At 48.6% G+C, this 26,205-nt stretch overlaps 1 protein-coding gene across 1 annotated transcript in view; it reads right to left on the bottom strand.

The window, feature by feature from the left end:
• CTCF (CCCTC-binding factor) overlaps positions 1 to 26,205 on the bottom strand; it is a 412,941-nt gene that overhangs the window by 217,534 nt on the left and 169,202 nt on the right. The window contains 1 exon segment of the mRNA XM_030203644.1: positions 17,095 to 17,215. Coding sequence (XP_030059504.1) covers positions 17,095 to 17,215 — 121 coding nt within the window.

A 26,205-nucleotide genomic window follows, 5' to 3' on the forward strand; every position in this document is an offset into this window, starting at 1 on the left:
TAGATGAAATAAAGCAATAGCAGATTATTTAAATCCCCTGATTTTAACAAATCCCAACATCGAAATCTTAAAGCAACACATATCGGTTTGGATTCACCAAGCTTATAATATTTTCTTCTAAGAAATAAATTGTTTTAAATGTTCAGGTGAAAAGAAAGTATATTTAACCCTCAAATATTTAACGTTGCATCTACATGGATAATTCAAATTAAATGAGGCTCCCAAAGACAAAGTTTCAGAACGAAGTGCTAAGAAGTCCTTTCTCTTAAGCTGAGTTTGTTTAGTGACGTCTGGGAACACCCAGATTTTTCCCCCATAAAATGGGGTTTGTAGATTCTTCAAGGCCATCTTCCTAAACAGATTCCAAATCTTGCTGAAACATAAATGACACTAATAACGTTTGCCGCTCAATTACATCAGACAGAGAAGATTCCAAAAGTTCTGATACATTTAAATCTGGTTGCTCCACAGTTTTTAGATCTTTCTTTGTAGGGAGAAAATAAATTTTGTTCACAGCAGGTATATTTTCAGGGGTAAATTTTAAATTTCCCACTAAATATCTTTTAAAAAAGTCTCTAAAGGAGAATATATGGAAGTCCGTGGAAAATTCAAAAAGCGTAAATTTAACCTCCTATTATAATTTTCAAAGTATTCCAACCTATTATGTATCAGCAAGTTGTCTTGTATCAATTTAACTGAGGTTTTCTTTAGTTTGGAATTTTCACTTGTCAAGTTATTAATCTTTTCGGTTACCTCGTTTTTCATAAAAGAAAAAGCATTAGTTAACTCCTGTACATTACCAACTAAAGATTCTATCTTGCTGGTTGAAGCCGTCACCGTCTGTAAGGTCTCCCATATTGCTTCAAGAGTCACCGCAGTCGAAGAGACCTGGGTTTCCCCAGGGCTCTGTATCATCTTGATGTTCTTAGCCTTAACTACTGTTAAGGCATCAGAGTATGGACCCAGCAGTAGCTCTCCTCTTCCGTCGTCACGGTTTGGCCTACTCCTCCTTCTTCAGTCTCAGCTGGTTGCAGTGGAGGTTGGCGCGCCCGGGGGGGGGGGGGGGGGGGGGGGGGAGAGAACAAAGAAACGTCCTGCTCCTGGAGCTCTGCCTCTCCTTGAGCTACGAGCTCAGCGGGGCCACCCGGCATCGAAACAGGGGTTCTCGCGAGAAAACCCTTGATAGTTGGCTGCGATGGTGTCGAAGTTAGAACCTGCGGGGCTCCGGTTCTCAAAACCCCCTTCCTCTTGGTATGTGGCATATTGCAAAAGAAGAAAGTTCATTAGGTAAGAGATTCAACCTTGAGGAATCGGTTTAGCGCTGCTCTATTGAGAGGATTACCCGCAACGCGTTGTTGCTGCCGCCATCTTGCTCCGCCCCCAGCGATTCCCCTTCTGTTGGGATCAAAAGAAACAAACATTTGGGCGGACTATCTAAAGGGGCTTGTCCGCTCCACATAGAAGGCCAATGCTCTCTTGCAGTCCAATGTATGCAACTGACGTTCAGCAGGGCGGGTATGAGGATGGGAAATAAATGTTGGCAAGACAATTGACTAGTTCAGATGGAACTCCGACACCACCTTCGTCAGAAACTTAGGGAGCGTATGGACTACACTGTTATGATGAAATTTAGTATAGGGAGCATGGGCTACCAAGGCTTGCAGCTCAATGACTACGAGCTGAAGTAACAGCCACCAAGAAAATGACCTTCCAGGTCAAATACTTCAGATGGCAGGAATCCAGTGGCTCAAAAGAAGTCTTCATCAGCTGTGTGAGGACGACGTTGAGATCCCATGACACCAGAGGAGGTTTGATAGGGGGCTTTGACAAAAGCAAACCTCTCAAGAAGCGAACTAAAGGCTGTCCAGAGATAGGCTTACCCTCTACACGCCGATAATAAGCACTAATTGAACTGAGGTGAACCCTTACAGAGTTGGTCTTGAGACCAGACTCTGACAAGTGTTGAAGGTATTCAATCAGGATCTGTGTGGGACAAGAGCGAGGATCTAGGGCCTTGCTGTCACACCAGACGACAAACCTCCTCCATTTAAAAGAGTAACACCTCTTCGTGGAATCTTTCCTGGAAGCAAGACTTGGGAGACACCCTTAGAAAAACCCAAGGAGGCGAATTCTACGCTCTCAACAACCAGGCCGTGAGAGCCAGAGAGTGGAGGTTGGGATGTAGAAGCGACCCCTCGTTCTGAGTGATGAGGGTTGGAAAACACTCTAATCTCCACGGTTCTTCAGAGGACAACTCCAGAAGAAGAGGGAACCAAACCTGACGCGGCCAAAAGGGCGCAATCAGCATCATGGTTCCGCGGTCTTGCTCGAGTTTCAGCAGAGTCTTCCCCACCAGAGGTATAGGAGGATATGCATACAGAAGGCCCTTCCCCCAATGAAGGAGAAAGGCATGACACTAGTCTGTCGTAGGCCTGAAGTCTGGAACAGAACTGAGGGACCCTGTGATTGATCTGAGTGGCAAAAATATCCACCAAGGGGGTGCCCCAATCTCAGAAGATCTTGCGTACCACGCCCGAGTTGAGCGACCACTTGTGAGGTTCCATAATCCTGCTCAACTTGTCGGCCAGACTGTTGTTTACATCTGCCAGATACGTGGCTTGGAGAAACATGCCGTGACAGCAAGCCCAAAGCCACATCTGAACGGCTTCCCGACACAGGTGGTGAGATCCGGTGCCCCCCTGCTTGTTGATGTAGTACATGGCAACCTGATTGTCTGTCTGAATTTGAATAACTTGGTTGGACAGCTGATCTCTGAAAGCCTTTGGAGCGTTCCAGACTGCGGGGGTGATATGAGTATATCGGGCCAGGCGGAAGATAAGACGTGCAGCCAAGTTCTGAACGAACTGAAGGGGGGACAGATGGCTAAGTGGGAGGCCAGTGAGGAGTAGGTTGCCGTAGTCAAGGCGACAGGTCTTGGCTATCTGCTGGATATGCGCAGAGAAAGAGAGGGAGGAGTCGAATATAACTCCGAGGTTGCGGGCAGATGAGACAGGGACGATGAGGGTGTTATCAACTGAGATAGAGAGTGGAGGGAGAGGGGAAGTGGGTTTGGGTGGGAAGACAATAAGCTCGGACTTGGCCATGTTCAGTTTCAGGTGGCGGCTGGATATCCAGGCAGCAACGTTGGATAAGCAAGCCGATACTTTGGCCTGGGTTTCGGCAGTGATGTCTGGTGTGGAGAGGTAAAGCTGAGTGTCGTCAGGATAAAGATGATATTGGAAACCATGAGATGAGATCAGGGAGCCCAGGGAAGAGGTGTAGATTGAAAAAAGAAGGGGTCCGAGGACAGATCCCTAAGGAACTCCAACAGAGAGCGGGATGGAGGGGGAGGAAGAACCATGAGAGTGTACTCTGAAGGTACGTTGGGAGAGATAAGAGGAGAACCAGGAGAGGACAGAGCCCTGGAACCCAAATGAGGACAGTGTGGCAAGAAGTAAATTGTGATTGACAGTGTCAAAAGCAGCGGATAGGTCGAGGAGGATGAGGATGGAGTAGTGACCTTTGGATTTGGCAAGGAACAGGTCATTACAGACTTTAGAAAGTGCCGTTTCTGTTGAGTGTAGGGGCAAAAGCCGAATTGAAGCGGATCGAGGATGGCATGAGAGGAGAGAAAAGGAAGGGTAGGAGGGAAATGGGGCGGTAGTTGGAGAGACAGGTAGGGTCAAGTGATGTTTTTTTGAGGAGTGGTGTGACTACAGCATGCTTGAAGGTGTCAGGGACAGTTGCAGTGGAGAGAGAAAGGTTGAGGATATGACAGTTGGGGGGGGGGGGGTGACGGTAGGAGAGATAGTGTAAAGTAAGTTGGTGGGGATGGAGTCAGAGGAACAGGTGGTGCATTTCGAGGAGGAAAGAAGATGGGCGGTTTCCTCTTCGATGATATCAGGAAAAGAGGAGAAGGAGGCCTGGGTTGGTTGGTTGAGGGAGTGGGTTATATGGTGAAGAGGAGGAGATGGTTTAGTGGTGAATTCGAGGTTGATCTTCTGCACCTTGTCGTGGAAGTAGTCAGCCAGTGATTGAGGAGAAAGTGAGGGGGGTGGGTGGGAGCGGAGGGCACTTTGAGGGAGTTAAGGGAGTTTTTATTTATTTTATTTATTTATTTGCATTTGTATCCCACATTTTCCCACCTATTTGCGCGCTCAGTGTGGCTTACAATACATTGTCAGTGATGGAAATACAATTAGTTGTAGTACGATTATGGATTACATTATGAAGAGTTATGGGAAAGACAGAGTAAATTCAGGATATCATTTGGGAGTAGAACAGCGGAATATAACAGTGGTGAATTGAGAAGGGGACAAAACAGTGTCAGGGGGACATGAAGGTCTAAATTTTATCTTTGGGTAGGGTTTTAAGAGTGGTGAAGATGAGGGAGAAGAGAATTCAGAAGAGAGTGTATTGGTGCGTATCTATTAGTTTGTATGGACTTCATGTGTTTTGATCCTTGCCGTAGATTTTCTCAAAGAGATAAGTCATCAGTAATTTGCGGAAGTCGGTCAGTTCGTAGATCGTTTTCAGGTTGCGTGGTAGTGTATTCCAGAGATGTGCGCTCATGTATGCGAAGGTTGATCCGTGTAGTGCTTTGTATTTTATGCCTTTGCACTTAGGGAAATGGAGATTGAGGAAGGTTCGGGACGATCTTTTAGCGTTTCTGGGTGGCAGGTCTATTAAGTCAGACATGTATGCAGGGGCTTCGCCGTGAATGATTTTGTGGACTAAGGTGCATACTTTAAAAGTGATGCGTTCCTTGAGTGGTAGCCAGTGTAGTTTCTTCCGTAGGGGTTTTGCACTTTCGTATTTTGGTTTTCCGAAGATGAGTCTGGCTGCTGTATTCTGGGCTGTTTGAAGTTTCCTCAGTATTTGTTCTTTGCATCCTGCGTATAATGAGTTGCAATAATCCAGGTGACTGAGTATGAGTGATTGCACTAGACTGCGGAAGACAGATCTTGGAAAGAATGGTCTGATTCTTTTCAGTTTCCACATGGAGTAGAACATTTTTTTGGTTGTGTTGTTCGCATGAGTCTCGAGTGTTAGGTGGCAGTCAATAGTGACTCCAAGGATTTTTAAAGTTTCTGAGATTGGCAGATTTAGTTTAGGTGTGTTAATGGCGGTGAATTTATTCGTGTTGTATTGGGAGGTAAGTATGAGGCATTGAGTTTTTTCTGCGTTCAGTTTCAGTCGGAATGCATCTGCCCAGGTGTTCATGATGTGTAGGCTTTGGTTAATTTTGTTTGAAATATCATTAGTCTTTTTTGAATGGAATATATATCGTTACATCATCGGCATATATGTATGGGTTAAGGTTATGGTTTGATAGAAGTTTTGCCAGGGGGGTCATCATTAGATTGAAAATAGTTGGTGAGAGGGGGGATCCTTGAGGTACTCCACAGTCAGGTGTCCATGCAGCAGACGTAGTTGAGTTTGATGTGACTTGATATGAGTGTAAGGTTAAGAACCCCTTGAACCAGTTTAGGACATTGCCTCAGATGCCAAAATAATCGAGAATGTGTAATAGGATTCCGTGGTCTACCATATCGAAGGCACTTGACATGTCGAATTGTAAGAGGAGTATATTGGTGCCGGTTGCAATCATTTGTTTAAATTTGGTCATTAGGGTAATTAATACTGTTTCTGTGCTGTGATTTGACCGGAATCCTGATTGGGAATCATGTAGTATGGAGAACTTGTTGAGGTAGTTTGTGAGTTGTTTGGTAACCATCCCTTCGGTTATTTTGGTTATTAGTGGTATAGATGCTACTGGTCTGTAGTTAGTTATTTCGCTTGTGTTTTTCTTTGTGTCCTTGGGTATTGGGGTGAGTAAAATGTTTCCTTTTTCTTTTGGGAAAAGTCCGTTTTGTAGCATGAAATTCATGTGGTTAGTTAGGTCTATTATGAATTGTTGAGGGGCTGATTTCATGAGGTTGTTTGGGATTAAGATTCCCTGCAGCTTGATACCACTGGGAACCTAGGGTCCATTGAGCAAATCTCATGTGAAGGCGGGCCATGGGCATCACATGAACTGTGGAGGCCATGTGGCCCAGACGTCTCAACATCTGCCGAGCTATGATCTGCTGAGACGCTCTGGCAATGGAAACAAGAGACAGAAGGTTGTCTGCCCTTGCCTCGGGGAGATAGGCATGAGCCGTCTGGGAGTCCAGCAGAGCTCCTATGAATTCTAATTTTTGAACTGGAAGAAGGTGGGGTAACTTATAACAAACCCGAGTAGCTCCAGCAGTTGAATAGTCATCTGCATGGACTGTAGAGCTCCTGCCTCCGAGGTGTTCTTCACCAGCCAATCGTCGAGATAAGGGAACACATGCACTCCCAGTCTGAGTAGCGACGCTGCAACCACCGCTAGGCATTTTGTAAACACCCTGGGCGCAGACGCGATAGCAAAGGGCAGCACGCAATACTGAAAATGCAGTGTCCCCAGACAGAATCGAAGATACTTCCTGTGAGTGGGAAATATCGGGATAACATAGTGATAACATAGTTGATGACGGCAGAAAAAGACCTGCACGGTCCATCCAGTCTGCCCAAGAAATGTGCCACTTTTTTGTGTATACCTTACCTTGATTTGTACCTGTCTTTTTCAGGGCACAGACCGTACAAGTCTGCCCAGCACTATCCCCGCCTCCCAACCACCAGCCGTGTAAGCTTCCTTTAAGTCCAGAGAGCATAGCCAATCGTTTTCCTGAATCATGGGAAGAAGGGTGTCCAGGGAAAGCATCCTGAACTTTTCTCAGACCAGGAATTTGTTCAGGGCCCTTAGATCTACGATGGGACGCATCCCCCTTGCTTTCGTTTGCCCAAGAAAGTACCTGGAATAGAATTCCAGCCCTTCGTGCCTGGGTGGAACGGGTTAGACCGCAATGGCGCTGAGAAAGGCAGAGTTCCTCTGCAAGTACCTGCCTGTGCTGGAAGCTGAAGGACTGAGCTCCCGGTGGGCAATTTGGAGATCTGGAGATCAAATTGAGGAAGAACCCTACCCAAACTATTTGAAGAACCCACCGGTCGAAGGTTATGAGAGGCCACCTTTGGTGAAAAACTTTTAACCTCCCCCCCCCCCCCCAACCGGTAGATCGTCCAGCACAGGTACTTTTATGGTGGCTATGCTCAGCTGGAGCCAGTCAAAAGCCCGTCCCTTGCTTTTGCTGGGGAGCTGCAGGGGCCTGTTTGGGCGCACGCTGTTGAAGCGAACGAGCACGCTGGGGTTGAGCCTGAGAAGGCTATCAGGAAGGTGGATTGTACCTACGCTTATTGTAAGCATAGGGAGCAGTCCTCCTTCCCCGGAAAAACCGTCTACCTGTTGAGGTAGATGCTGAAGGCGCCCATTGGGATAGCTCGTCGAGGGCGGTTTCCCATTGGTGGAGCTGCTCTACCACCTGCTTGACTTTCTCGACAAAAATATTATCCCCTCGAAAAGGGACATCCGCAAGCCGCTGCTGGTTTCGATTATCCAGGTCAGAGGCACGCAGTCAGGAGAGTCCGCACATCACTATACCTTGAGCAGCGGATCTGGATGCAACATCAAAAGTGTCGTAAGCACCCCTGGACAGGAATTTACGACATGCCTTCAGCTGCCTGACCACCTCCTGAAAAGGCCTGGCGTACTCCGGAGGGAGCTTGTCCACCAAGTCCGCCAGTTGCTCAAGATTGTTCCGCATATGGATGCTCGTGTAGAGCTGGTATGATTGGATCTTGGACATGAGCATAGAGGACTGATAGGCCTTCCTCCCAAGAGTCCAGAGTCCTAGACTCTCGCCCCAGGGGCGCCGGGGCAAAATCCCTAGTACTCCTGGCTCTCTTGAGAACGGAATCCACAACCATTGAGTCGTGAGGTAACTGGGACCTCATCAGCTCAGGTTCTCCGTGAATCTGATATTGGGACTCAGCTTTTTTGGGAATGGTAGGATTACTGAGTGATTTCGTCCAGTTCCTAAGCAATGTCTCTCTAAGGATATTATGCAAAGGGGCAGTGGACAACTCAGGTGGTGAACGATAGTCAAAAGGACCTTGAGCATCTCAGTCCTGGGCTCATCCTCAGTGACCACCGGGAAAGGAAAGCCCGCAGACATTTCCCGGAGAAATGGTGAGAAGGAGAGACTCTCCGGTGGAGAAAGCTTCCTCTCAGGTGAAGGAGTTGGATCAGAAGGAAGACCACAAGACTCCTCAGAAGAGGAATACCTGGGGTCTTCCCCTTCATCCCACGAGGCATCCTCCTCGGTATCGGACAAGAGTTCTCTAACTGCAGTCCGAAACAAGGCCCGTCTCGACGCCGAGGAACCCCGTCCTCTATGGCGATGCCGAGAAGTCAACTCCCATGCTGGCGGCGAAGAAGCTTCCTCCACTGATGTCGACGGGGAGTCGACCTGGGTAACAGCCAAGGCCGATGCCGCAAGCGGTACCGGCATCGGGGACTGCACCACAGGCACAGAGCCAGCTGCTGCTTCCATCGACGGTACCGAGACAGACTGACGCAACAGCCCTTCCAGGAGGTCTGGAAGAATGGCTCGGATACGCTTGTCTAGAGCCGCTGTCGAGGAAGGTTGTGGGGCCGGTGCAGAAGTCGGTGTCAGAGTCTGTGGAGTCCGAGGAGGCAGTGCCGGGCTGTCTGAAGATCTATGCACCGACACCTCTTGTATGGAGGGTGAGCGCTCCTCCCGGCATCAACGCTTCTCGGGTGCCGAATCGTTCGACACCCCGGAGCTCCCGGGACCGTGTCTCGAGACAGATAACGATGCTTCTTTGCCTTCGCTCGAAGTACGTCACTGGCACTCCTCGGTACCGACGAGGAGGACGTGGAATCCACGCGCCTCCTCGGGGTCGGCAGGAGCCCTCGAGACAGGTGGAGACCCACTCGACGGCTCACTACTCCCAGCTATTGGTGAAGTCCGGACAGCCATTACCTTCTCTCCCGATGTCGATGCCATCCTCGGTGCCGACGTCAACGCTGAGGAATCAGTCAGAGCTCCGAAAAGACGGTCCCGAAGAGCTCTTCTCGACACCTGTGTCTGCTTTTTCAAGCTCAGACACAAGGCATTGGATGCACCACGCATGCGGGTCAGTGCCAGAGATCGACCGCTGGCACCGAGCACACTTTTTGAAACTGCTGGGAGGCTTCGAGGACATGAGCGGAAAAATCGCTGCGGCAAAATCAAAAGGTTCGATTGTACGAACAGAGGGGTACAAAAATGAGAACTGCATACGCGCAGCCTAAGAAGGCCGCCTCGAAAACGAAAGGAAACCTAAAAAAAAGGAAAAAAACTAAGAAAATAAGGATTTTTCTTTTTCTTACTGGAAAAGGAAAAGACAAAGGAGGCAACGAAAAACAAAAAGAAAACGCAAATTAACAGCACTAAAACGCCGAAGTCTTTCTCTGGGCCTGAGGAAGAGAGACAGACATACAGCCACTCTCCTCCGCGGAAAAAGAAAAACTGAGGCGGGAACGGACGCACGCGGAAAGATGGCTGCGCATGCGCAGTGCGTCTGTCCCATGCTCCGGAAGTTGTCACAAAGTTTGTTGATTTTTGCTGGAAAAATCTCCGTTCCTGGGCTGCCGTAGATGCCGACCCATCAGTGAGAACAAGCAGCCTTCTTGTCCTTGGAGAATAGAAGGTACCCCATAAGACTCCTCCTCTGAGAAATAATGAGGGCATTCTTCCGAGTACCATGAGCGGTCACAGTCAGACTCCTTACTGTACACAGACCAGAGTGAGTGAGCCTGTCTCAGCTCACTGGACCCATCTCCACACCCCAAAGAGTGCCAAGGTACAGCCTTACCTTCAGACTCCGGGAAAGCTTCCTCCCCAGACATCAAGAGCAGTACTGCATTGGTCGATGTTGACACCATTTGAAGTGCCAATGCCAGGGATCTCTCCACAGGTATGGGTAAAGCCTCAGGAAGAATGGGGCTGGATCCACAGCTGGTGCAAACACCGTCGAAGTCTGAGTGCAACTGCATCATCTGTGCCAGCTCCTCCCTAAGCATGGCTTGAAACCACTCATTGAAGGAAGGAAATGGCAAAGGAAGGGTAGCCAAGTGACAGGCAGCCTGAGAAGGTGTTGGTGCTGAACCTGAAGCGGGAACCTGGCTGCTCAAAGACTTGACCAAAAAACAAAGAGGGGAAGTGCGCCTAGTGGTGCTGGCACTTCTCGACTACTGGCGATGCTGGTGTCCTAGCGCTCCCAGCAACATGTATGAAAGAGGAGACTGATGTTGATGCTTATACTTCTTGGGTTCTCCTGATGATCGGCATTGTGGTCCTTCGGTGCCAACAAAGTCAATGTCGAGTCCAATGCTGACAGACCATGGGGCTACTTTCAACATGTGATGACAAGAGAGATGGAGACCCCCTCAAAGCCGATGCACTCCCAGTGGTAGTCAGTCAGCTGCCACCAAGGTCGATGTTTACATTGCCAGTGTCAATGGATCAGTCTTCAAGGAGCCAAGAAGTGTCTCCTACTGGACCTGCCGTGCCCTGTGTCCTCAATTGCATTCACAAAAAGAGAACAATTATTAGGTACATGGTCAGGCCGAAGGCACCCGATGCACCAACACCGTGTCTTGTCTGTCACAGAAACCACCAGTTTGCATTGGGCGCACCTTTTGAAGCCACTGGGAGTTGTCTTGGACATCAAGAAAAGAATCGCAGCTAAATTAAACTCTTCGTGAACTGTAAGAAGGGTCAGCGTTTGAGATGAGTGCTCTAGCTTAAATGGGCCTAGAAACGCAACAAAACAAAAAAAAGAAACTTGAAAAAGAAAGGAAACTTGAAGAGCCGAAATTACTACAAAAATTAAAGGGTAACAGGATAAACTAAAAAGGAAGGAATAATTGTGAAAGACAAAAATAGCTGCACGAGAAGGAACTGATAATCAGAGGGGAAAAAAAAAAAACAAAACCTGATGCAACCTCCCTGCTCTGCAGAAAAATGAAGACTGAGGAAACCCAACTCATGCACTGGGCAGACAGGCCCTAGCACATGCACAGTGGGATGCTGGTAGAAAATTCTACATTAATCCCACTAGTCAGCGCATGCACTGGGCTCTGTCGGATAGCGTTACCCAGCTATGAGAATACAACTGGCCTACTTGTCCTCGGAAAAGATGTTTTACTCTATACGTCTATGGGTGTATTCTTCATACAGCTAAGGCTGTACAGAGCAGAACTCACAGCTCTTGTTTTCTGTCTCCATCTACTGATCAATGGACATAACCCACAGGTTCTGGCCAGGTCTGGTGTGCATGCAAAGGAAGGGAAAATTAGGTTCTTACCTTAGTAATTTTCTTTCCTTTAGTCATAGCAGATGAATCCATTACGAATGGGTTGTGTCCATCAACCAGCAGGGGGAGATAGAGAGCACTTAAAAACCATAGTGCCGCATGGCCAGCTAGCTCCATCTGCCTCTTCAGTATTTGAAGCTTCCAAAGCAGTGTTATACCGCAACGTAGAATAACATGAACTTTCCTCACAGCGGATGAACGCCCCAGAACAGGAGCAGTAATTCAAAGGAGGGACGAACTCAACCTCCTGTAACATAACAGAAATCCTGAAGACTGTTTTCCAACTTCTCCCAATGAGGGAACATATCTACAGGAAAAACTGAACCCAACATAGCATTAATCAATCAATCAATCAATCAATCAATCAGGGAGGGCTCATGGATTCATCTGCTATGACTAAAGGAAAAGAAAATTACCAAGGTAAGAACCTAATTTTCCCTTCCTTGTCATCAAGCAGATGAATCCATTACAAAAGGGATGTATCAAAGCAATCCCTAGATAGGGTGGGAACAGGCCACACCACGCGCAAGCACTTGTGCTCCAAAAAGCACATCCCTCCTGGCAGCCACATCCAGCCTGTAATGTCGGGCAAAGGAGAGCTCAGAAGCCCATGTCGCTGCACTGCATATCTCTTGAAGAGGGAGTGCTCCAGTTTCAGCCCAAGAAGAGGAAATCGCTCTTGTGGAATGTGCCTTAAAGGCTTCAGGCGGAAGCCGGACAGACAGCAGATATGCTGAAAAAAAATAGCTTTAGACGCTGGAGACCCTCTGCGAGGACCTGAGAACAAAACAAAAAGGTGATCAGAGGTCCTGAAAGGATTTGACATGCGCAGATACTGCAACAGAGCCCTTCGCACATCTAGAAGTTGCAAATGCAGAAATGGGTCTCGAAAGGACAGCACCTGGAGCTCAGACACCCATCTTGCTGATGTAATGGCCACCAAAAGACTGTCTTTAGGGTCACATCCTTCTCTGAAGCTCACCTAAGTGGCTCGAAGGGCGAACACTGAAGGACCTTTAAAACTAACCCCAGATTCCAGGCCAGACACGGAGCCTGCACGGGAGGACTGAGCCGAAGCACCCCTCTAAGAAACCGTGCCACCTCCGGATAAGCAGCCAGGGAGAGGCCAGCCACCTTCCCCCGAAACTTGCTAAGGCTGCAACTTGAACATGCAGGGAATTATAGGCCAAGCCTTTTTGCAAAAAGTCAAGTATCGGCGAGACAGAAGCCCGCATGGGTGCAATTGCTTTAGCAGCACACCAAGCCTCAAATTGGTGCCAAATCCGAGGATAGGCAACGGAAGTGGAACGCTTGCAGGTCTGAAGGAGAGTGGCGATGACCTTGTTGGAATAGCCCTTGTCTCTCAATTGCGCCCTCTCAAGAGCATGCCATAAGACCAAAGCGGCAGGCGTCCTCCATGGTCACCGGCCTATGTGACAACAGATTCGGTACCAGAGGCCTCTACCAGCATCCGCTGAAGGTCCGCATACCACGGCCTCCTGGGCCAATCCGGGGCAATGAGAACCACTTTTCCTTGATGTAGCCGAATCCGCAGGAGTGCTCGCCCTATCAAGGGCCACGGAGGGAACACATACAGGAGGCCCTGAGGCCAGGGTTGAGCCAAGGCATCCAACCCCGCCGAGTGAGGATCTCTCCGTCTGCTGTAAAAGTACGGGACTTTAACATTCGCGCTTGAGGCCATAAGATCCGTTATGGGCGTCCCCCACTTGGCACAGATCTGAAGAAACACTTCATCTGCCAGTTCCCACTCCGCTGGGTCGATTTGATGCCTGCTTAGATAATCGGCTTGCACGTTGCTCTGACCTGCAATGTGAGCTGACAGAAACTGCAGATGTAGCTTGGCCCAGTGGCAAATCTGCGCGGCCAGTGCTCTGCACTGAGTGCCACCTTGTCGATTTATGTAGGTTACTACTGTCGTGTTGTCCGACAGAACTCTGACAGCCAATCCTTCCAAGGTCGAGTGAAAGGCCAGAAGAGCCTGGAAAATCGCTTTCAACTCCAAGCGATTGATGGACCACTCCGACTTCCTCGGGTGTCCAGAGACCCTGGGCATGTTTTCCCCAGCAATGTACATCCCAGCCCTTCAGGCTGGCATCAGTCACCACCAGGCACCAAACGGGGAGCGCAAGCGGCATTCCTCGCCGCAGCATGCTGTCTGAGAGCCACCACTCCATACTGAGCCGGGCTGCAGGGAGCCACATGAGTCTGCACTAATAATCCTGAGAAACTGGAGACCATCGTTGAAGCAGGGAGCACTGCAGAGGTCTCAGGTGCGCTCTCGCCCAGGGCACCACTTCCAAGGTGGCCGTCACCGACCCTAACAGCTGGACAATGTCCCAAGCGCGGGGGCGAGGTATCCTCAGGAGCAGACGGGCCTGGTTGTGAAGCTTGCACCGCCTTTGCTCGGGAAGAAAAACAAACCCCAAAGCTGTGTCGAACCGGACCCCCAAATATTAGAGAGATTGAGAGGGGGTCAGGTGACTTTTGGCCATATTGACGACACAGCCCAGAGATTGCAGTACTAAGACCACTCTGGCTGTTACTTGATGACTCTCCTCTGTCGAGTCCGCTCTGATGAGCCAGTCGTCTAGGTACGGGTGAACCCGAATACCCTCTCGCCTGAGAAAAGCAGCTACTACCACCATTACGTTTGAAAAGGTTCAGGGGAGCTCTGGCGAGGCCAAAAGGCAAGGCCTGAAATTGGAAATGTTTTCCCATCACCGCAAACTGAAGAAACCTTTGGTACGGGGGCCAAATAGGAATGTGCAAGTAAGCTTCTTTCAGGTCCAGAGACGTGAGAAACTCTCCTGGCTGTACCGCCGCAATGACGGAGCGCAGGGTTTCCATGTGAAAATGCTGCTCTCTTAAGACTTCTTGACTTCTTTTACGCCGAGGATGGGCCGAAAAGACCCCCCTTTCCGCGGCACAACAAAGTAAATGGAGTAACGGCCGGAGCCGTGTTCGGCGGGAGGCATCGGGGACACCGCCCCTAGGTGAATCAAGACTTGCAAGGACTCCTCTACCGCCGCCGGTTGACGGCAGAACCGCATCAAGACTCCACAAACACGTCTCTCACCGGGGCATTGAATTCTATTCTGTAGCCATCTCTGATCAGGTCGAAAACCCACTGATCTGAGGAAACCTTGACCCACTCCTCGAGAGAGAGGGAAAGCCGTCCTCCTATTGCAGGAATTGAGGAGAGGGCTGGCGCACCATCATTGAGAGGGTCACCCTTGAACTCCAAGCCTTGAGCCGGTTGTTGCGGAACGTTTGTCTGAACGAAAGGAGTTCCTCTGCTGAAAGCGGGCACGAGAAGTGAACCCAGCAGGACGCCCCGGGCAGTACCTTCTAGCTTCACGGAAGCGAGGTCTGTAAAAGAAGGGAACCGCCTGACCCTTGAAGGAAGGCCTCTGCCTATCCTCGGGTAAGCGCTAAGATCCCCCAGGCCTTTAACAATTTTCTCCAACTCCTCATCAAATAGAAGGCCTTGGAAGGGCAACTTCACCTACCTTTGCTTAGAGGCCACGTCAGCCGCCCAATGACGTAGCCATAGAAGACGGCGAGCTGCCACCGCTTCAGCCATCTGTTTAGCCGAAGCTCTGACCAGATGATAAAGGGCATCAGCCAAGAAAGACAAGGCCGACACCATCCGCGGTGCCACCTCAGAAAGGGGCTCCGCTCCATCCCCGGGCTGTTCCACTGCCTGTTCCAACCAAGCGAGGCAAGCTCGGGCAGCATAGCAGCTGCATGCAGACACCCGTAAGGATAGACCTGAAATTTCAAAGGACCGTTTCAGAGCTGATTCCAGGCGTCGGTCCTGCATGTCCTTCAGGGTGACTCCTCCTTCAACTGGAAGGGCAGTCCTCTTTGTCACAGCCGTGACTAGGGCATCCAACTTTAGGCACTGCTAGGCGCGCCAAATGCTCCTCACTTAGAGGGTATAATTGCCCCATTGCCCTGGCGACTTTCAAAGGCCCCTCGGGGTCAGCCCATTGAGCCGAAATAAGCTCTTGGATGGAGTCATGCAAAGGAAAGGCTCGAGCAGGTTTCTTAGTACTTGCCATCCTTGGATTACCAGAGGAGGCCTCGCCACTCCCAGGATCTTCAATAGAGAGGGCCTGCAGGGCATCAGAAATAAGCGCTGGCAGCTCGTCGTGGTGGAAAATCCTCACCGCGGAAAGATCAACTGGATTCGGTGGCAATCCTGCAACTTCTTCTGGCTCTTCAGACCACGAGGGCCTGCCAGACCCCTCACAATCCTCACATCCCTGGGTAGAAGGGAGAGTGCGCCACTCTTGGAAGGGGAATTAACCCATCTGCACTTGTCTTGCGGCCAGCCGTTAGGGGAAAACGCGCCTGACGGCAATCCGACTCCTGGCTCCACTGGAGGGGGAACAGTTAGAAGGGCAGGATGAGACCCCTACGGAAGAGCTCTTTTTAACATGAATGCTTTATGCAGCAGCAACACAAACTCAGGGAGAAGGGCTCACCCTGGCCTCCCAGTTCCAGTCTGGGGATAGAAGCTCCCCTGTTAGCCTCCACACGAGGCTCCCCTCCAGTTTCAAACCCCTCCGCTTCTGCGGGGGTCACGCAAGTAGCGCCCGCTGCCAGCTCCACAGAGCGGGAAGAAACCTCACTTGCCATGCTCGAGCCAGCACTGACGTCTGAAGAGGACGATTTATAGAGCCCTGCTGCGGATCTGCGCTTACCACAATGGGAACAGTGCTTTACAACCTCCGCAGCCATTGCTGAATATGGCGGAAAATTCAAAATAGCAGGTTTGCGCCAAAAACGTCCCGATCGTGGGCCCTCCCCGGAGGAGCTACAAAACGCTCTTACCTCAGAAGACCGAGTCCTCAGAGCTCCGGTCACGCTGCACAATCAGAAGAAAACCTCTTTTCTGGAATCACAGCGCCAAAGCGCGACGAGACTTTTTTTTTTTTTTTTTTTTTTTAACGCTGTGAGGAAAGTAGAGGCAACAGCAATAGAGGCAATTTCTCCAACTCCGGAGGTTCAGTAGTGTGGGAAAGGGCGAACCATTGTGCCTGAAGGAGCTGAATAAGCTGCAACCACCCTGCTGGGGAGATAGAGAATACTGAAGAGGAAGATAGAGCTAGCAGGCCATGAGGCACTATGGTTTTTCAGTGCTCTCTATCTCCCCCTGCTGGTTGATGGACACAACCCATTCGTAATGGAGTCATCTGCTTGATGACAAGGAAATACTAAATTTAGGTGGAACTGATGTATGTCCAAAACCTACAGGCTGGTGCAGGGGCAGGAGACAATAAGTATGTACTGGGGTGGGAAAGACAACCTTGAAAGTACTAGAGGACACATAATGGGAAGGAAAAGGTCTCAACCACAAACTTAAGAAAAATGGGCATCAAGTACTATACTGCTGGTACCCAACAGCTGACAGAATTAGTAGCCTAATCCCCAGTAGCTCAGAGCAGGCTGGAAGGAGTGAGTTGCCAAGGAGAAGTGTAAGTAGGGTAAAACCTAGGGACAATAAATACATAGAAATAATTTAAACAGTAAAATCTGGAAGCATACACAAGAAATATTTAAAAAAGTTCAAAGAGAGAAACTGATGGCAGATAACCACCATCAAGTCTTCCTATCCATACTCAACTAAGGGCTATGATCTCTCCTGCTCGTTAGAGATCCCCTGTGCTGGTCCCTGGTGTATAATTAAAGCAGACTCATGACCCATTTTCCCTATCCCTTTAACTACCATTTTCAAGGAGTATTACAGGAATAGTTTATTACCCGAGTGGGTCCGCATGTGTCTCTTCAGCTTATAGGTATCTCTGCTGGCATAGCTGCACAGACTGCACTGGAATGGACGTTCCCCTGTGTGAGAGCGAATGTGGCGTTTCAACTTGCTGACCTGAGAAATAATGTTAACTGCAGTTAATAAATGCAAAAAAGCAACACGGCTGATCACCACCACCCAGTTACCAGGAAGAAAATATGAAAAGAAAATTTGCATTTTCAAAACTATGAATATTTTAGCTCACATACTAAGTTTTGTCATAACTATTCAATGATTATGCAAATTTGTTTTTCAACAAGCAACTTGGAAAATATAATTTATTCATGCTTATAACTATGAAGTTTTTGTATTTAATCTGTCTCATATACATCTATATCTACATCTCTCTATATATCTACACACATACATACACATCCGTAAGATATCAATTAATCCCACAGTAGAGCGACCTGGACGTAATTCCCAGGCCAGGCTCTCTTTCATGGTCTGTGCTGGTAATGTTCACAGCACTTAAGGGAGGTGAGAAAAGCCTCATCCACTGTTCAATGGCATTGCCTCATAGCCAGAATGGGAAAAATAGGTTCTTACCTTGGTAATTTTCTTTCCTTTAGTCATAGCAGATGAATCCATTACGAATGGGTTGTGTCCACCTACCAGCAGGGGGAGATAGAGAACACTGAAAACCATAGTGCCTCTAGGACGGCTAGCTCCACCTGCCTCTCTGTATTTTGAAGCTTCCAAAGCAGTGTTAAACCACAAAGTAGCATAACACGAACTTTCCTCACAGCGAACGAACACCCCAGAACAGGAGCAATAACACAAAGGAGGGACGAACTCAACCTCCTGTAGAAGAACAGAAATCCTGAAGACTGTTTTCCAACTTCTCCCAATGAGGGAACATGTCTGCAGGAAAAACTGAACACAAAACAGAGTCAATCAGGGAGGGATCATGGATTCATCTGCTGTGACTAAAGAAAAGAAAATTTCCAAGGTAAGAACCTAATTTTCCCTTCCTTGTCATCAGCAGCAGATGTATCCATTACGAATGGGATGTATCAAAGCAATTCCTAGATAGGGCGGGAACAAGTCACACCACGCGCAAGCACTTGTGCTCCAAAAAGCGCGTCCCTCCTGGCATCCACATCCAGTCTGTAATGACGGGCAAAAGAGAGCTTAGAAGCCTAAGTTGCTGCACTACATATCACTTGAAGAGAGAGTGCTCCCGTCTCAGCCCAAGAGGAAGAAATCGCTCTTGTGGAATGTGCCTTAAAGGCTTCAGGCGGAGGCCGGCCAGATAGCAGATATGCAGAAAAAATGGCTTCCTTAAGCCAACGGGCTATAGTGGCTTTAGACTCTGGAGACCCTCTGCAAGGACCTGACAACAATACAAAAAGGTGATCAGAGGTCCTAAAAGCATTAGACATCTGCAAATACTGCAACAGAGCCCTGCGCACATCCAGAAGGTGCAACTGCCAAAAAGATTCCAGGAACTCCTCCCTAGTAAAGGAGGGCAGATAAATAGGCTGGTTTAGGTGAAACGCTGAAACCACCTTAGGCAGGAAGGAAGGAACAGTACATACCGTTACTCCGGACTCTGAGAATTGCAGAAAAGGGTCTCAGACACCCGTCTCACCTACGTAATGGCCACCAAAAAGACTGTCTTTAGAGTCGTATCCTTCTCAGAAGCTCACCTCAGCGGCTCGAATGGCGAACACTGAAGAGCCTTTAATACTAGCCCTAGGTTCCAAGCCGGAAAAGGGGCCCGCACGGGAGGCCGGAGTCGAAGCACCCCTCTAAGAAACCGTGCAATGTCCGGATGCGCAGCCAGGGAGAGGCCAACGACCTTCCCCCGAAAACATGCCAAGGCTGCCACTTGAACACGCAGGGAATTATAGGCCAAGCCTTTTTTGTATACCATCCTGCAAAAAGTCAAGTATCGGCGAGACAGAAGCCCGCATGGGTGTGATCGCTTTAGAAACACACCAAGCCTCAAACTGGCGCCAGATCCGAGCATAGGCAACGGAAGTGAAACGCTTGCAGGCCTGCAAGAGAGTGGAGATGACCTTGTTAGAATAGCCCTTGTCTCTCAATTGCGCCCTCTCAATCGCCATGCCGTAAGACCAAAGCGGCAGGGACCCTCCATGGTCACCGACCCTGCGTCAACAGGTTCGGTACCAGAGGCAAAGAAAGGGGAGCCTCCACCAGCATCCGCTGGAGGTCCGCATACCACTGCCACCTGGGCCAATCCGGGGTAATGAGGATCACCACTCCTTGATGCAGCCGAATTTGCAGGAGTCGCCGCCCTATTAGGGCCAAGGAGGGAACACGTACAGGAGGCCCAGGGGCTAGGGTTGAGCCAAGGCATCCAACCCCGCCGAGCGAGGATCTCTCCATCTGTTGTAAAAGCACGGGACTTTGGCATTTGTGCTTGAGGCCATAAGATCCCCTACAGGCGTTCCCCATTTGGCATAGATCTGAAGGAACACTGTCTGCCAGTTCCCACTCCGCAGGGTCGATTTGATACCTGCTTAGAAAGTCAGCTTGCACGTTGCTCTGACCTGTTATGTGAGCTGCTGACAGAAGCTGCAGATGTAGCTCGGCCCAGTGGTATATCTGAGCGGCCTCTGCAGCCGGTGCTTGACACTGAGTGCTGCCTTGTCGATTTATGTAGGCCACTGCTGTCGTGCTGTCCGACAGAACTCTGACAGCCAGTCCCTCCAGGGTCATGCGAAAGGCCAGAAGAGCCTGGAATATCGCTTTCAGTTCTAAGCGATTGATGGACCACCCTATTTTACTCGGGTGTCCACAGACCCTGGGCATAGCTTCCCTGGCAATGTGCTCCCCAGCCCTTCAGGTGGCATCCGTTACCACCAGGCACCAATTGGGAAGCGCTAGCGGCATTCCTCGCCGCAGCAAGCTGTCTGAGAGCCACCATCCATACTGAGTCGGGCTGCAGGGAGCCACGTAGGTCTGTGTTGATAAACCTGGGACATAGGAGACCATCGTTGAAGCAGGGCAATCGGCAGAGGTCTCATGTGCGCTCTCGCCCATGGCACCACTTCCAAGGTGGCCTTCATCGACCCCAACAGCTGGACAAAATCCCAAGCTCCTGGGCGAGGCATCCTCAGGAGCAGACGGACCTGATTCTGAAGCTTGCACCGCCTTTGTTCGGGTAGAAACACAAACCGACCCCCAAATATTCTAGAGATTGAGAGGGGGTCAGGTGACTTTTGGGTATATTGACGACCCAGCCCAGAGATTGCAGTACTGAGACCACTCTGGCTGTTACATGATGACTCTTCTGCAGAGTCCGCTCTGATGAGGGCCTCAGAGGTCCAGAATGAGTTGAAAGGCCTGATGCCCCCACTCCCACTCTTCCATATGCAGGAGGGAGCAACTGTACATTGTCCTTGCCTGCAATGTGGACTTTTTGTGGGCCTGTGACAAAAGACACTCTGCTTCCAGGGTAACTGCCCAACTCCTGAAGCTGCCCTACTTGATTATGCACACTACCACCGTGATATTGTAAAACATAACTCTGCTTTCTCTCAAGGAGTGGCCAAACCTCCTGCAGAGCTAGGCACACTGCCCATGACATCAGGCAATTGATGGACCAGGACGCCTCCCGGCCAGGGGCGTAGCCAGACACCCAATTTTGTGTGGGCCTGGGCCAAAGATGGGTGGGCAGAACACCACCACCAGACGTACAGGTGATTTGGTCTCTCCTTCTCTCGCCTCCATGCCATATGGTCTCAAACATCCCCCCTCTGCCGCATACCTTTTAAATAGCAGATTTTCACTAGCAGTGAGAAGCAATTAATACACACTGTACACACTGGTCATATTGGCCCTACAGCCTTCCCACTGCTGCAACTTCCTGTTTCCGCATAGGTGGAAATACGTCAGAGGGAAGGCTATGGGGCCGGTGTGAGCAGTATGTATCAGCCGCTGCTTGCTGCAGGTCAAGATCTGCTATTTACAAAGTATGCAGGAGGGACAGTTGTTAGGAGTTTTCAGCTAGTGGGGCTTCGGAATCCCTGCCAACCACATTATAGATGTGCTGCTGCTGACTTCGGCCTAACCCCTGGTAAGCCTTTCCTCAGCTGAGAACTGCCCAGCTCTACCACCGGCTGCCTTTCAGGTGCTGTGGAGGACTTGCAGCTCATCTGCATATCCTTACAGCCTTCTCCGGGGTGACACCCAGGTCCACTCCGATCCACTCAGGGCCTCCGCTCTAGGTGCCGCGCGCCTAACGGCGCGTGGGGCATTTTTCTCTGTTTTTAATCTTTTTCCAGTTGCTAAAGTACCTTAATCGTTTATGGCCCCTATTCACATTTTCTTCCTAGCTCTGTCCCTTCCTAATCTTTTTCCCTCACCCCCTACCTCTCTCCGCTACAGGAACTCACTTCCCATCCATTGACTTCATCACCTCACCTTCTCTCCTACCCTCTTCCTCCCTCTTGGCTTTTAATCTCCGTCTCTTTCTTCCCTCCATTTTGCCTTCCCCATTCCACCTAAATACCTCTCGCCTTCGACGCCTTCGTGGCCACACCTCTCCTACTCTCCTCCGCTCTCTTTTACTCCTTCTCTTACTCTCAGCTGGTGACATCAATCCCAATCCTGGCCCTCCTCACCAACTATTATCCAAACTCTACAGATCTCACCGTGACCTCTCTAACCTCATCTCTATTCCTCTACTCCCCTCCTCTTCTCTGCCCTTCTCTTGCGCCCTATGGAATGCCCGCTCTATCTGTAACAAAGTCCCCTATATCCTGGACCTCTTTATCTCACGTCACCTCCATCTGCTCGCCATAACAGAAACCTGGCTCTGCCCTGATGACTCTGCTTCAGTCGCAGCCCTGTGCCATGGCGGTTATCTATTTTCACATACTCCTCGCCCTGCTGGCCGTGGGGGCGGTGTTGGACTACTTCTCTCTCCCTCCTCCAGATTTCAACCCCTTCTTCCACCTCAATCTCACTGTTTTTCCTCCTTTGAAGTCCACTCTATCCGCCTTTTCTCTCCTCTGCCTCTTCGAATAGCGGTCATTTATCGTCCCCCTCATAAGTCCCTTTCATCCTTTCTCAGTGACTTTGACGCCTGGCTTGCCTTCTTCCATGATCCTTCCTCCCCCTCTCTCATCCTTGGTGACTTTAATATTCCTGCTAATGATCCTTCCAACTCTTATATTTCCAAGTTACTCGCTTTAACGTCGTCCTTTAATCTCCAACTATGCTCCACCTCCCCCACTCATCAAAATGGTCACTGTCTTCATCTCATCTTCTCCTCCAACTGTTCACCTTCTAGTTTCCTTGCCTCTGATCTTCCCTCCTCTGATCACCATCTTATAACTTTCACACTTAAATCTCCTCCCTCCCAGTCCCGTCCTATCTTATCTAATTTATCTAGGAATCTTCACGATATTGACCCTTCATCTCTATCCTCCCATGTTTCAAACCTCCTCTCTACTGTGGCACCATCCACGTCTGTCAATGAGGCTGTTTCTTCTTACAACAATACTCTATCCTCTGCCTTAGACACTCTTGCACCTTTGATGACCCGCCCTGTAAGGCGTACAAAACCCCAACCTTGGCTGACTTCTAATATCCGCTACCTACATTCCTGTACCCGCTCCGCCGAACGCCTCTGGCGGAAATCTCGGGCCCTTGCTGATTTCTTACACTTTAAGTTCATGCTGACCTCCTTCCAATCTGCTCTTTTACGTGCCAAACAGGATTATTATATCCAACTGACCAACTCTCTTGGCTCTAATCCTCGACTTCTCTTCACCACATTGAACTCTCTCCTCAAGGTGCCCCCTCCCCCTTCATTATCTCCTCAGACCCTTGCTGAATTCTTTCACAACAAGGTTCAAAAGATAAACCTTGCTTTCTCTACCTCACCACCTCTCCCTCCACTAGTCCGTTCCCCTCTCTCTCCTTCCCCTCATTCCCTTTCCTCCTTTCCTGAAGTTACTATTGAGGAAACTACACTTCTCCTTTCTTCCTCAAAATGTACCACCTGTTCCTCTGATCCCATTCCCACCCACCTTCTTAATGCCATCTCTCCTGCTCTTATTCCTTTTATCTGTCACATTCTCAACCTCTCACTTTCCACTGCAACTGTCCCCGCTGCCTTTAAACATGCTGTGGTCACACCTCTCCTTAAGAAGCCTTCACTCGACCCTACTTGTCCCTCTAATTACCGACCCATCTCCCTCCTTCCTTTTCTCTCCAAATTACTTGAGCGTGCTGTTCACCGCCACTGCCTTGATTTTCTCTCCTCACATGCTATTCTTTTTTTTTTTAATTTGTAAAGTTTATTGAAAGCAAAATATCACAACTGCGTTATAACATGACTTAACATTACATTTCTCGTAATATTGTAACAATGCTCATCTATATTTTTTACAGTTTTCCCCCCAACCCTCCTCCACCCCCCTCCCTCTCCCCTCAAACCTCCCCCCCTTCTTTTAATCCTCAGGATATCATACCAATGTCTTCTTACCCCGTATCTCTCAGAAGTTCCTGCAATCTTGCCCATTCTTTTGCTTCAGAGTTATATCTCCCTATTCTTTTATCTGTTAATTTGTCCAGCTCTATGAGCTCTCTTAACTTTACCTTCCAATCAGTCTTTGTGGGCCCCAATTTGTTTTTCCAATGGCGTGCTATACCCGTTTTCGCTGCTGCAAGCCCTACCCGTTTAACTCTTTGTTGCCATTTTTGCCCTCTATGATTTCCCCATCCAAGTAAGCACCATTTGGATTCATGTGGGAAGGGAATCTCCAAAACTATTGATAGTTCGTTCACAATCTCTTTCCAATACTCTTGTATCTGGATACACTCCCACCATATATGATAAAATGTACCTTTCCCTTTCCCACAACGCCAGCATTCCGCAGAGGCCCCAGGGTACATTTTATTAATTTTGTCTGGTGTATAGTACCATCTACTCAGTATCTTGTATGCATTTTCTTTGATCAGCACACATATTGATGTTTTCTTAACTTCTATACATACCCTCCTCCATTCAGCCTCGCTTAAAGTCTGACCCATGTCTTTTTCCCATGCTTCCATAAAAGCATGTTTTCTAAAATCTTGGCCCCGGAAGTGCCCATATATTTTGGAGATTCCCCTGCCTGACATCTATTTCTCCCCATAAATTTTCGAATTTCTCATGGTCTACTGGTGGGTGTTTTGTCCATTTTTCTGATATGATGAGGTGTTTGACTTGCAAGTATGCGTATTTATCTGTCTCTTGTAAATCGTATTTCTCTTGGAGCTCTTCAAATGTCCTCATTTGACCTCCATCCATAAAGTCACGAAATCTGATTAAACCTTTCTGAAACCATGTGGAGAAAACCCTCGATTCTTTCCCCGCCGGGAATCCCTCCTCCTGTGTAATCCACGCATATGAGGATCTCTGTTGTCTCCCCCTTAGTCTATTTTTTAGGGTACCCCAGAGAGTCAATAAGTGTGTTATAAACGGATTTAATGTCATTTTCCCATAACTTTGTTCTGGGATGGAGGCCCATAAAAGACCCTCCAAGTATCCCTCTTTGACAAACACTTGCTCTAATGTGGTTATTTGTGACAGATCTACCTTACACCATTCTGCTATTTGTGTGATTTGCCCTGCCCAGTAATACCATTGCATGTTTGGCATTTCTCTCCCTCCTTCCTGTACTCGTCCCCACATTATCCTCTTGGATAACCTAGCCGGTTTCCGACCCCAAGCAAATTTCCCTAGTTCTGATTGCAGTCTTGTCAACTCCCTGTTCGGTACCAGTATGGGTAATGTTTGAAACAGAAATAGAAGTCTCGGCAGGATATTCATTTTTATTACTGCTATCCGCCCCCACCATGACAACCAACCTGACCCCCATCTATTCAAATCCTTCCTCACTGAACTAAGCAGGGGTTCATAATTCCAAGCGTATAAATTCTGTAAATCTTTGGGAATTTTTATTCCTAGGTACTGGAAACCCAGTTCCGTTATTTTAAAATTACACCTTTCCTTCAAATAATTGCCTTCTGCTTCTGTTATCGTAATGCCCATTATTTCGGATTTGTCATAATTTACTTTAAATCCTGCTTGTCTCCCATATATTTCAAGTTCTTTAATTATGATAGGTAATGTGTGTATCGGTTGGCCCACAAAGAATAGAATGTCATCTGCGAATAGTGCAATTTTATGTTCTTTTCCACCTAGTCTTATTCCCCTCACCGCACTCAAGGTTCGAATTCTCTGTGCCAGGGGTTCAATGGATAACGCAAACAGTAGGGGTGAAAGTGGGCATCCCTGGCGTGTCCCCCTTTGAATCTGGAAAATTTCGGAGTATCCCCCATTTATCCTTAATCTTGCAGTCGGTGATGAATATAACCCTTTTATCCATTCTATAAATGGTATACCCATGCCCATTGCCCTCATTACCTCCCATAGGTACTCCCACTCCACTCTATCAAACGCTTTCTCGGCGTCTATTGCCAATAGCGTCAACGAATCTCCTCTTCTTTGTGCCCCCCATATAATATTCAATGTACGTCTAATATTATCAGCAACCTTTCTATTTAGTATAAATCCGGATTGGTTTGAGTGTATAAGATGTGGCATTATACGGGCTAGGCGATCTGCCATAACCTTTGCAAGAATTTTAACATCTATATTTAATAATGATATAGGTCTATATGATCCACAACATGTTGGGTCCCTTCCTGGTTTTGGTAGTACTGTAATACCCGCTATTTTCATACTGTTAGGGAGCCCATTTCCTCCAAAATTCGCATTTCCAACTCTCACCAGAATTGGGGCTAAGTCCCTACCAAATACTTTATAAAATTTCCCGGTGTATCCATCCAAACCCGGTGCTTTCCCTCCTTTTAGCCCCTTAATCACCTTTAATACTTCTTCAAACGTTATGGCTTTCTCCAGTTCCAATTTCTGGGTCTCCGTTACTTTGTGAAGTCCTAAATCTCTTAATTGGCTTTGTATGTCCTCTTTGGAAGCTTTTTCCCCTGCCTCATATAATTTAGAGTAGTATTGCACAAAGGTTTTCCTAATATCCTTATCTTGGTATACCACTGTCCCCTTGTGTTTTTAGTTTAGT

The sequence above is a fragment of the Microcaecilia unicolor genome, chromosome 5 (genome assembly GCF_901765095.1).
Source record: "Microcaecilia unicolor chromosome 5, aMicUni1.1, whole genome shotgun sequence".
In the NCBI taxonomy this organism is placed as follows: Eukaryota; Metazoa; Chordata; class Amphibia; order Gymnophiona; family Siphonopidae; genus Microcaecilia; species Microcaecilia unicolor.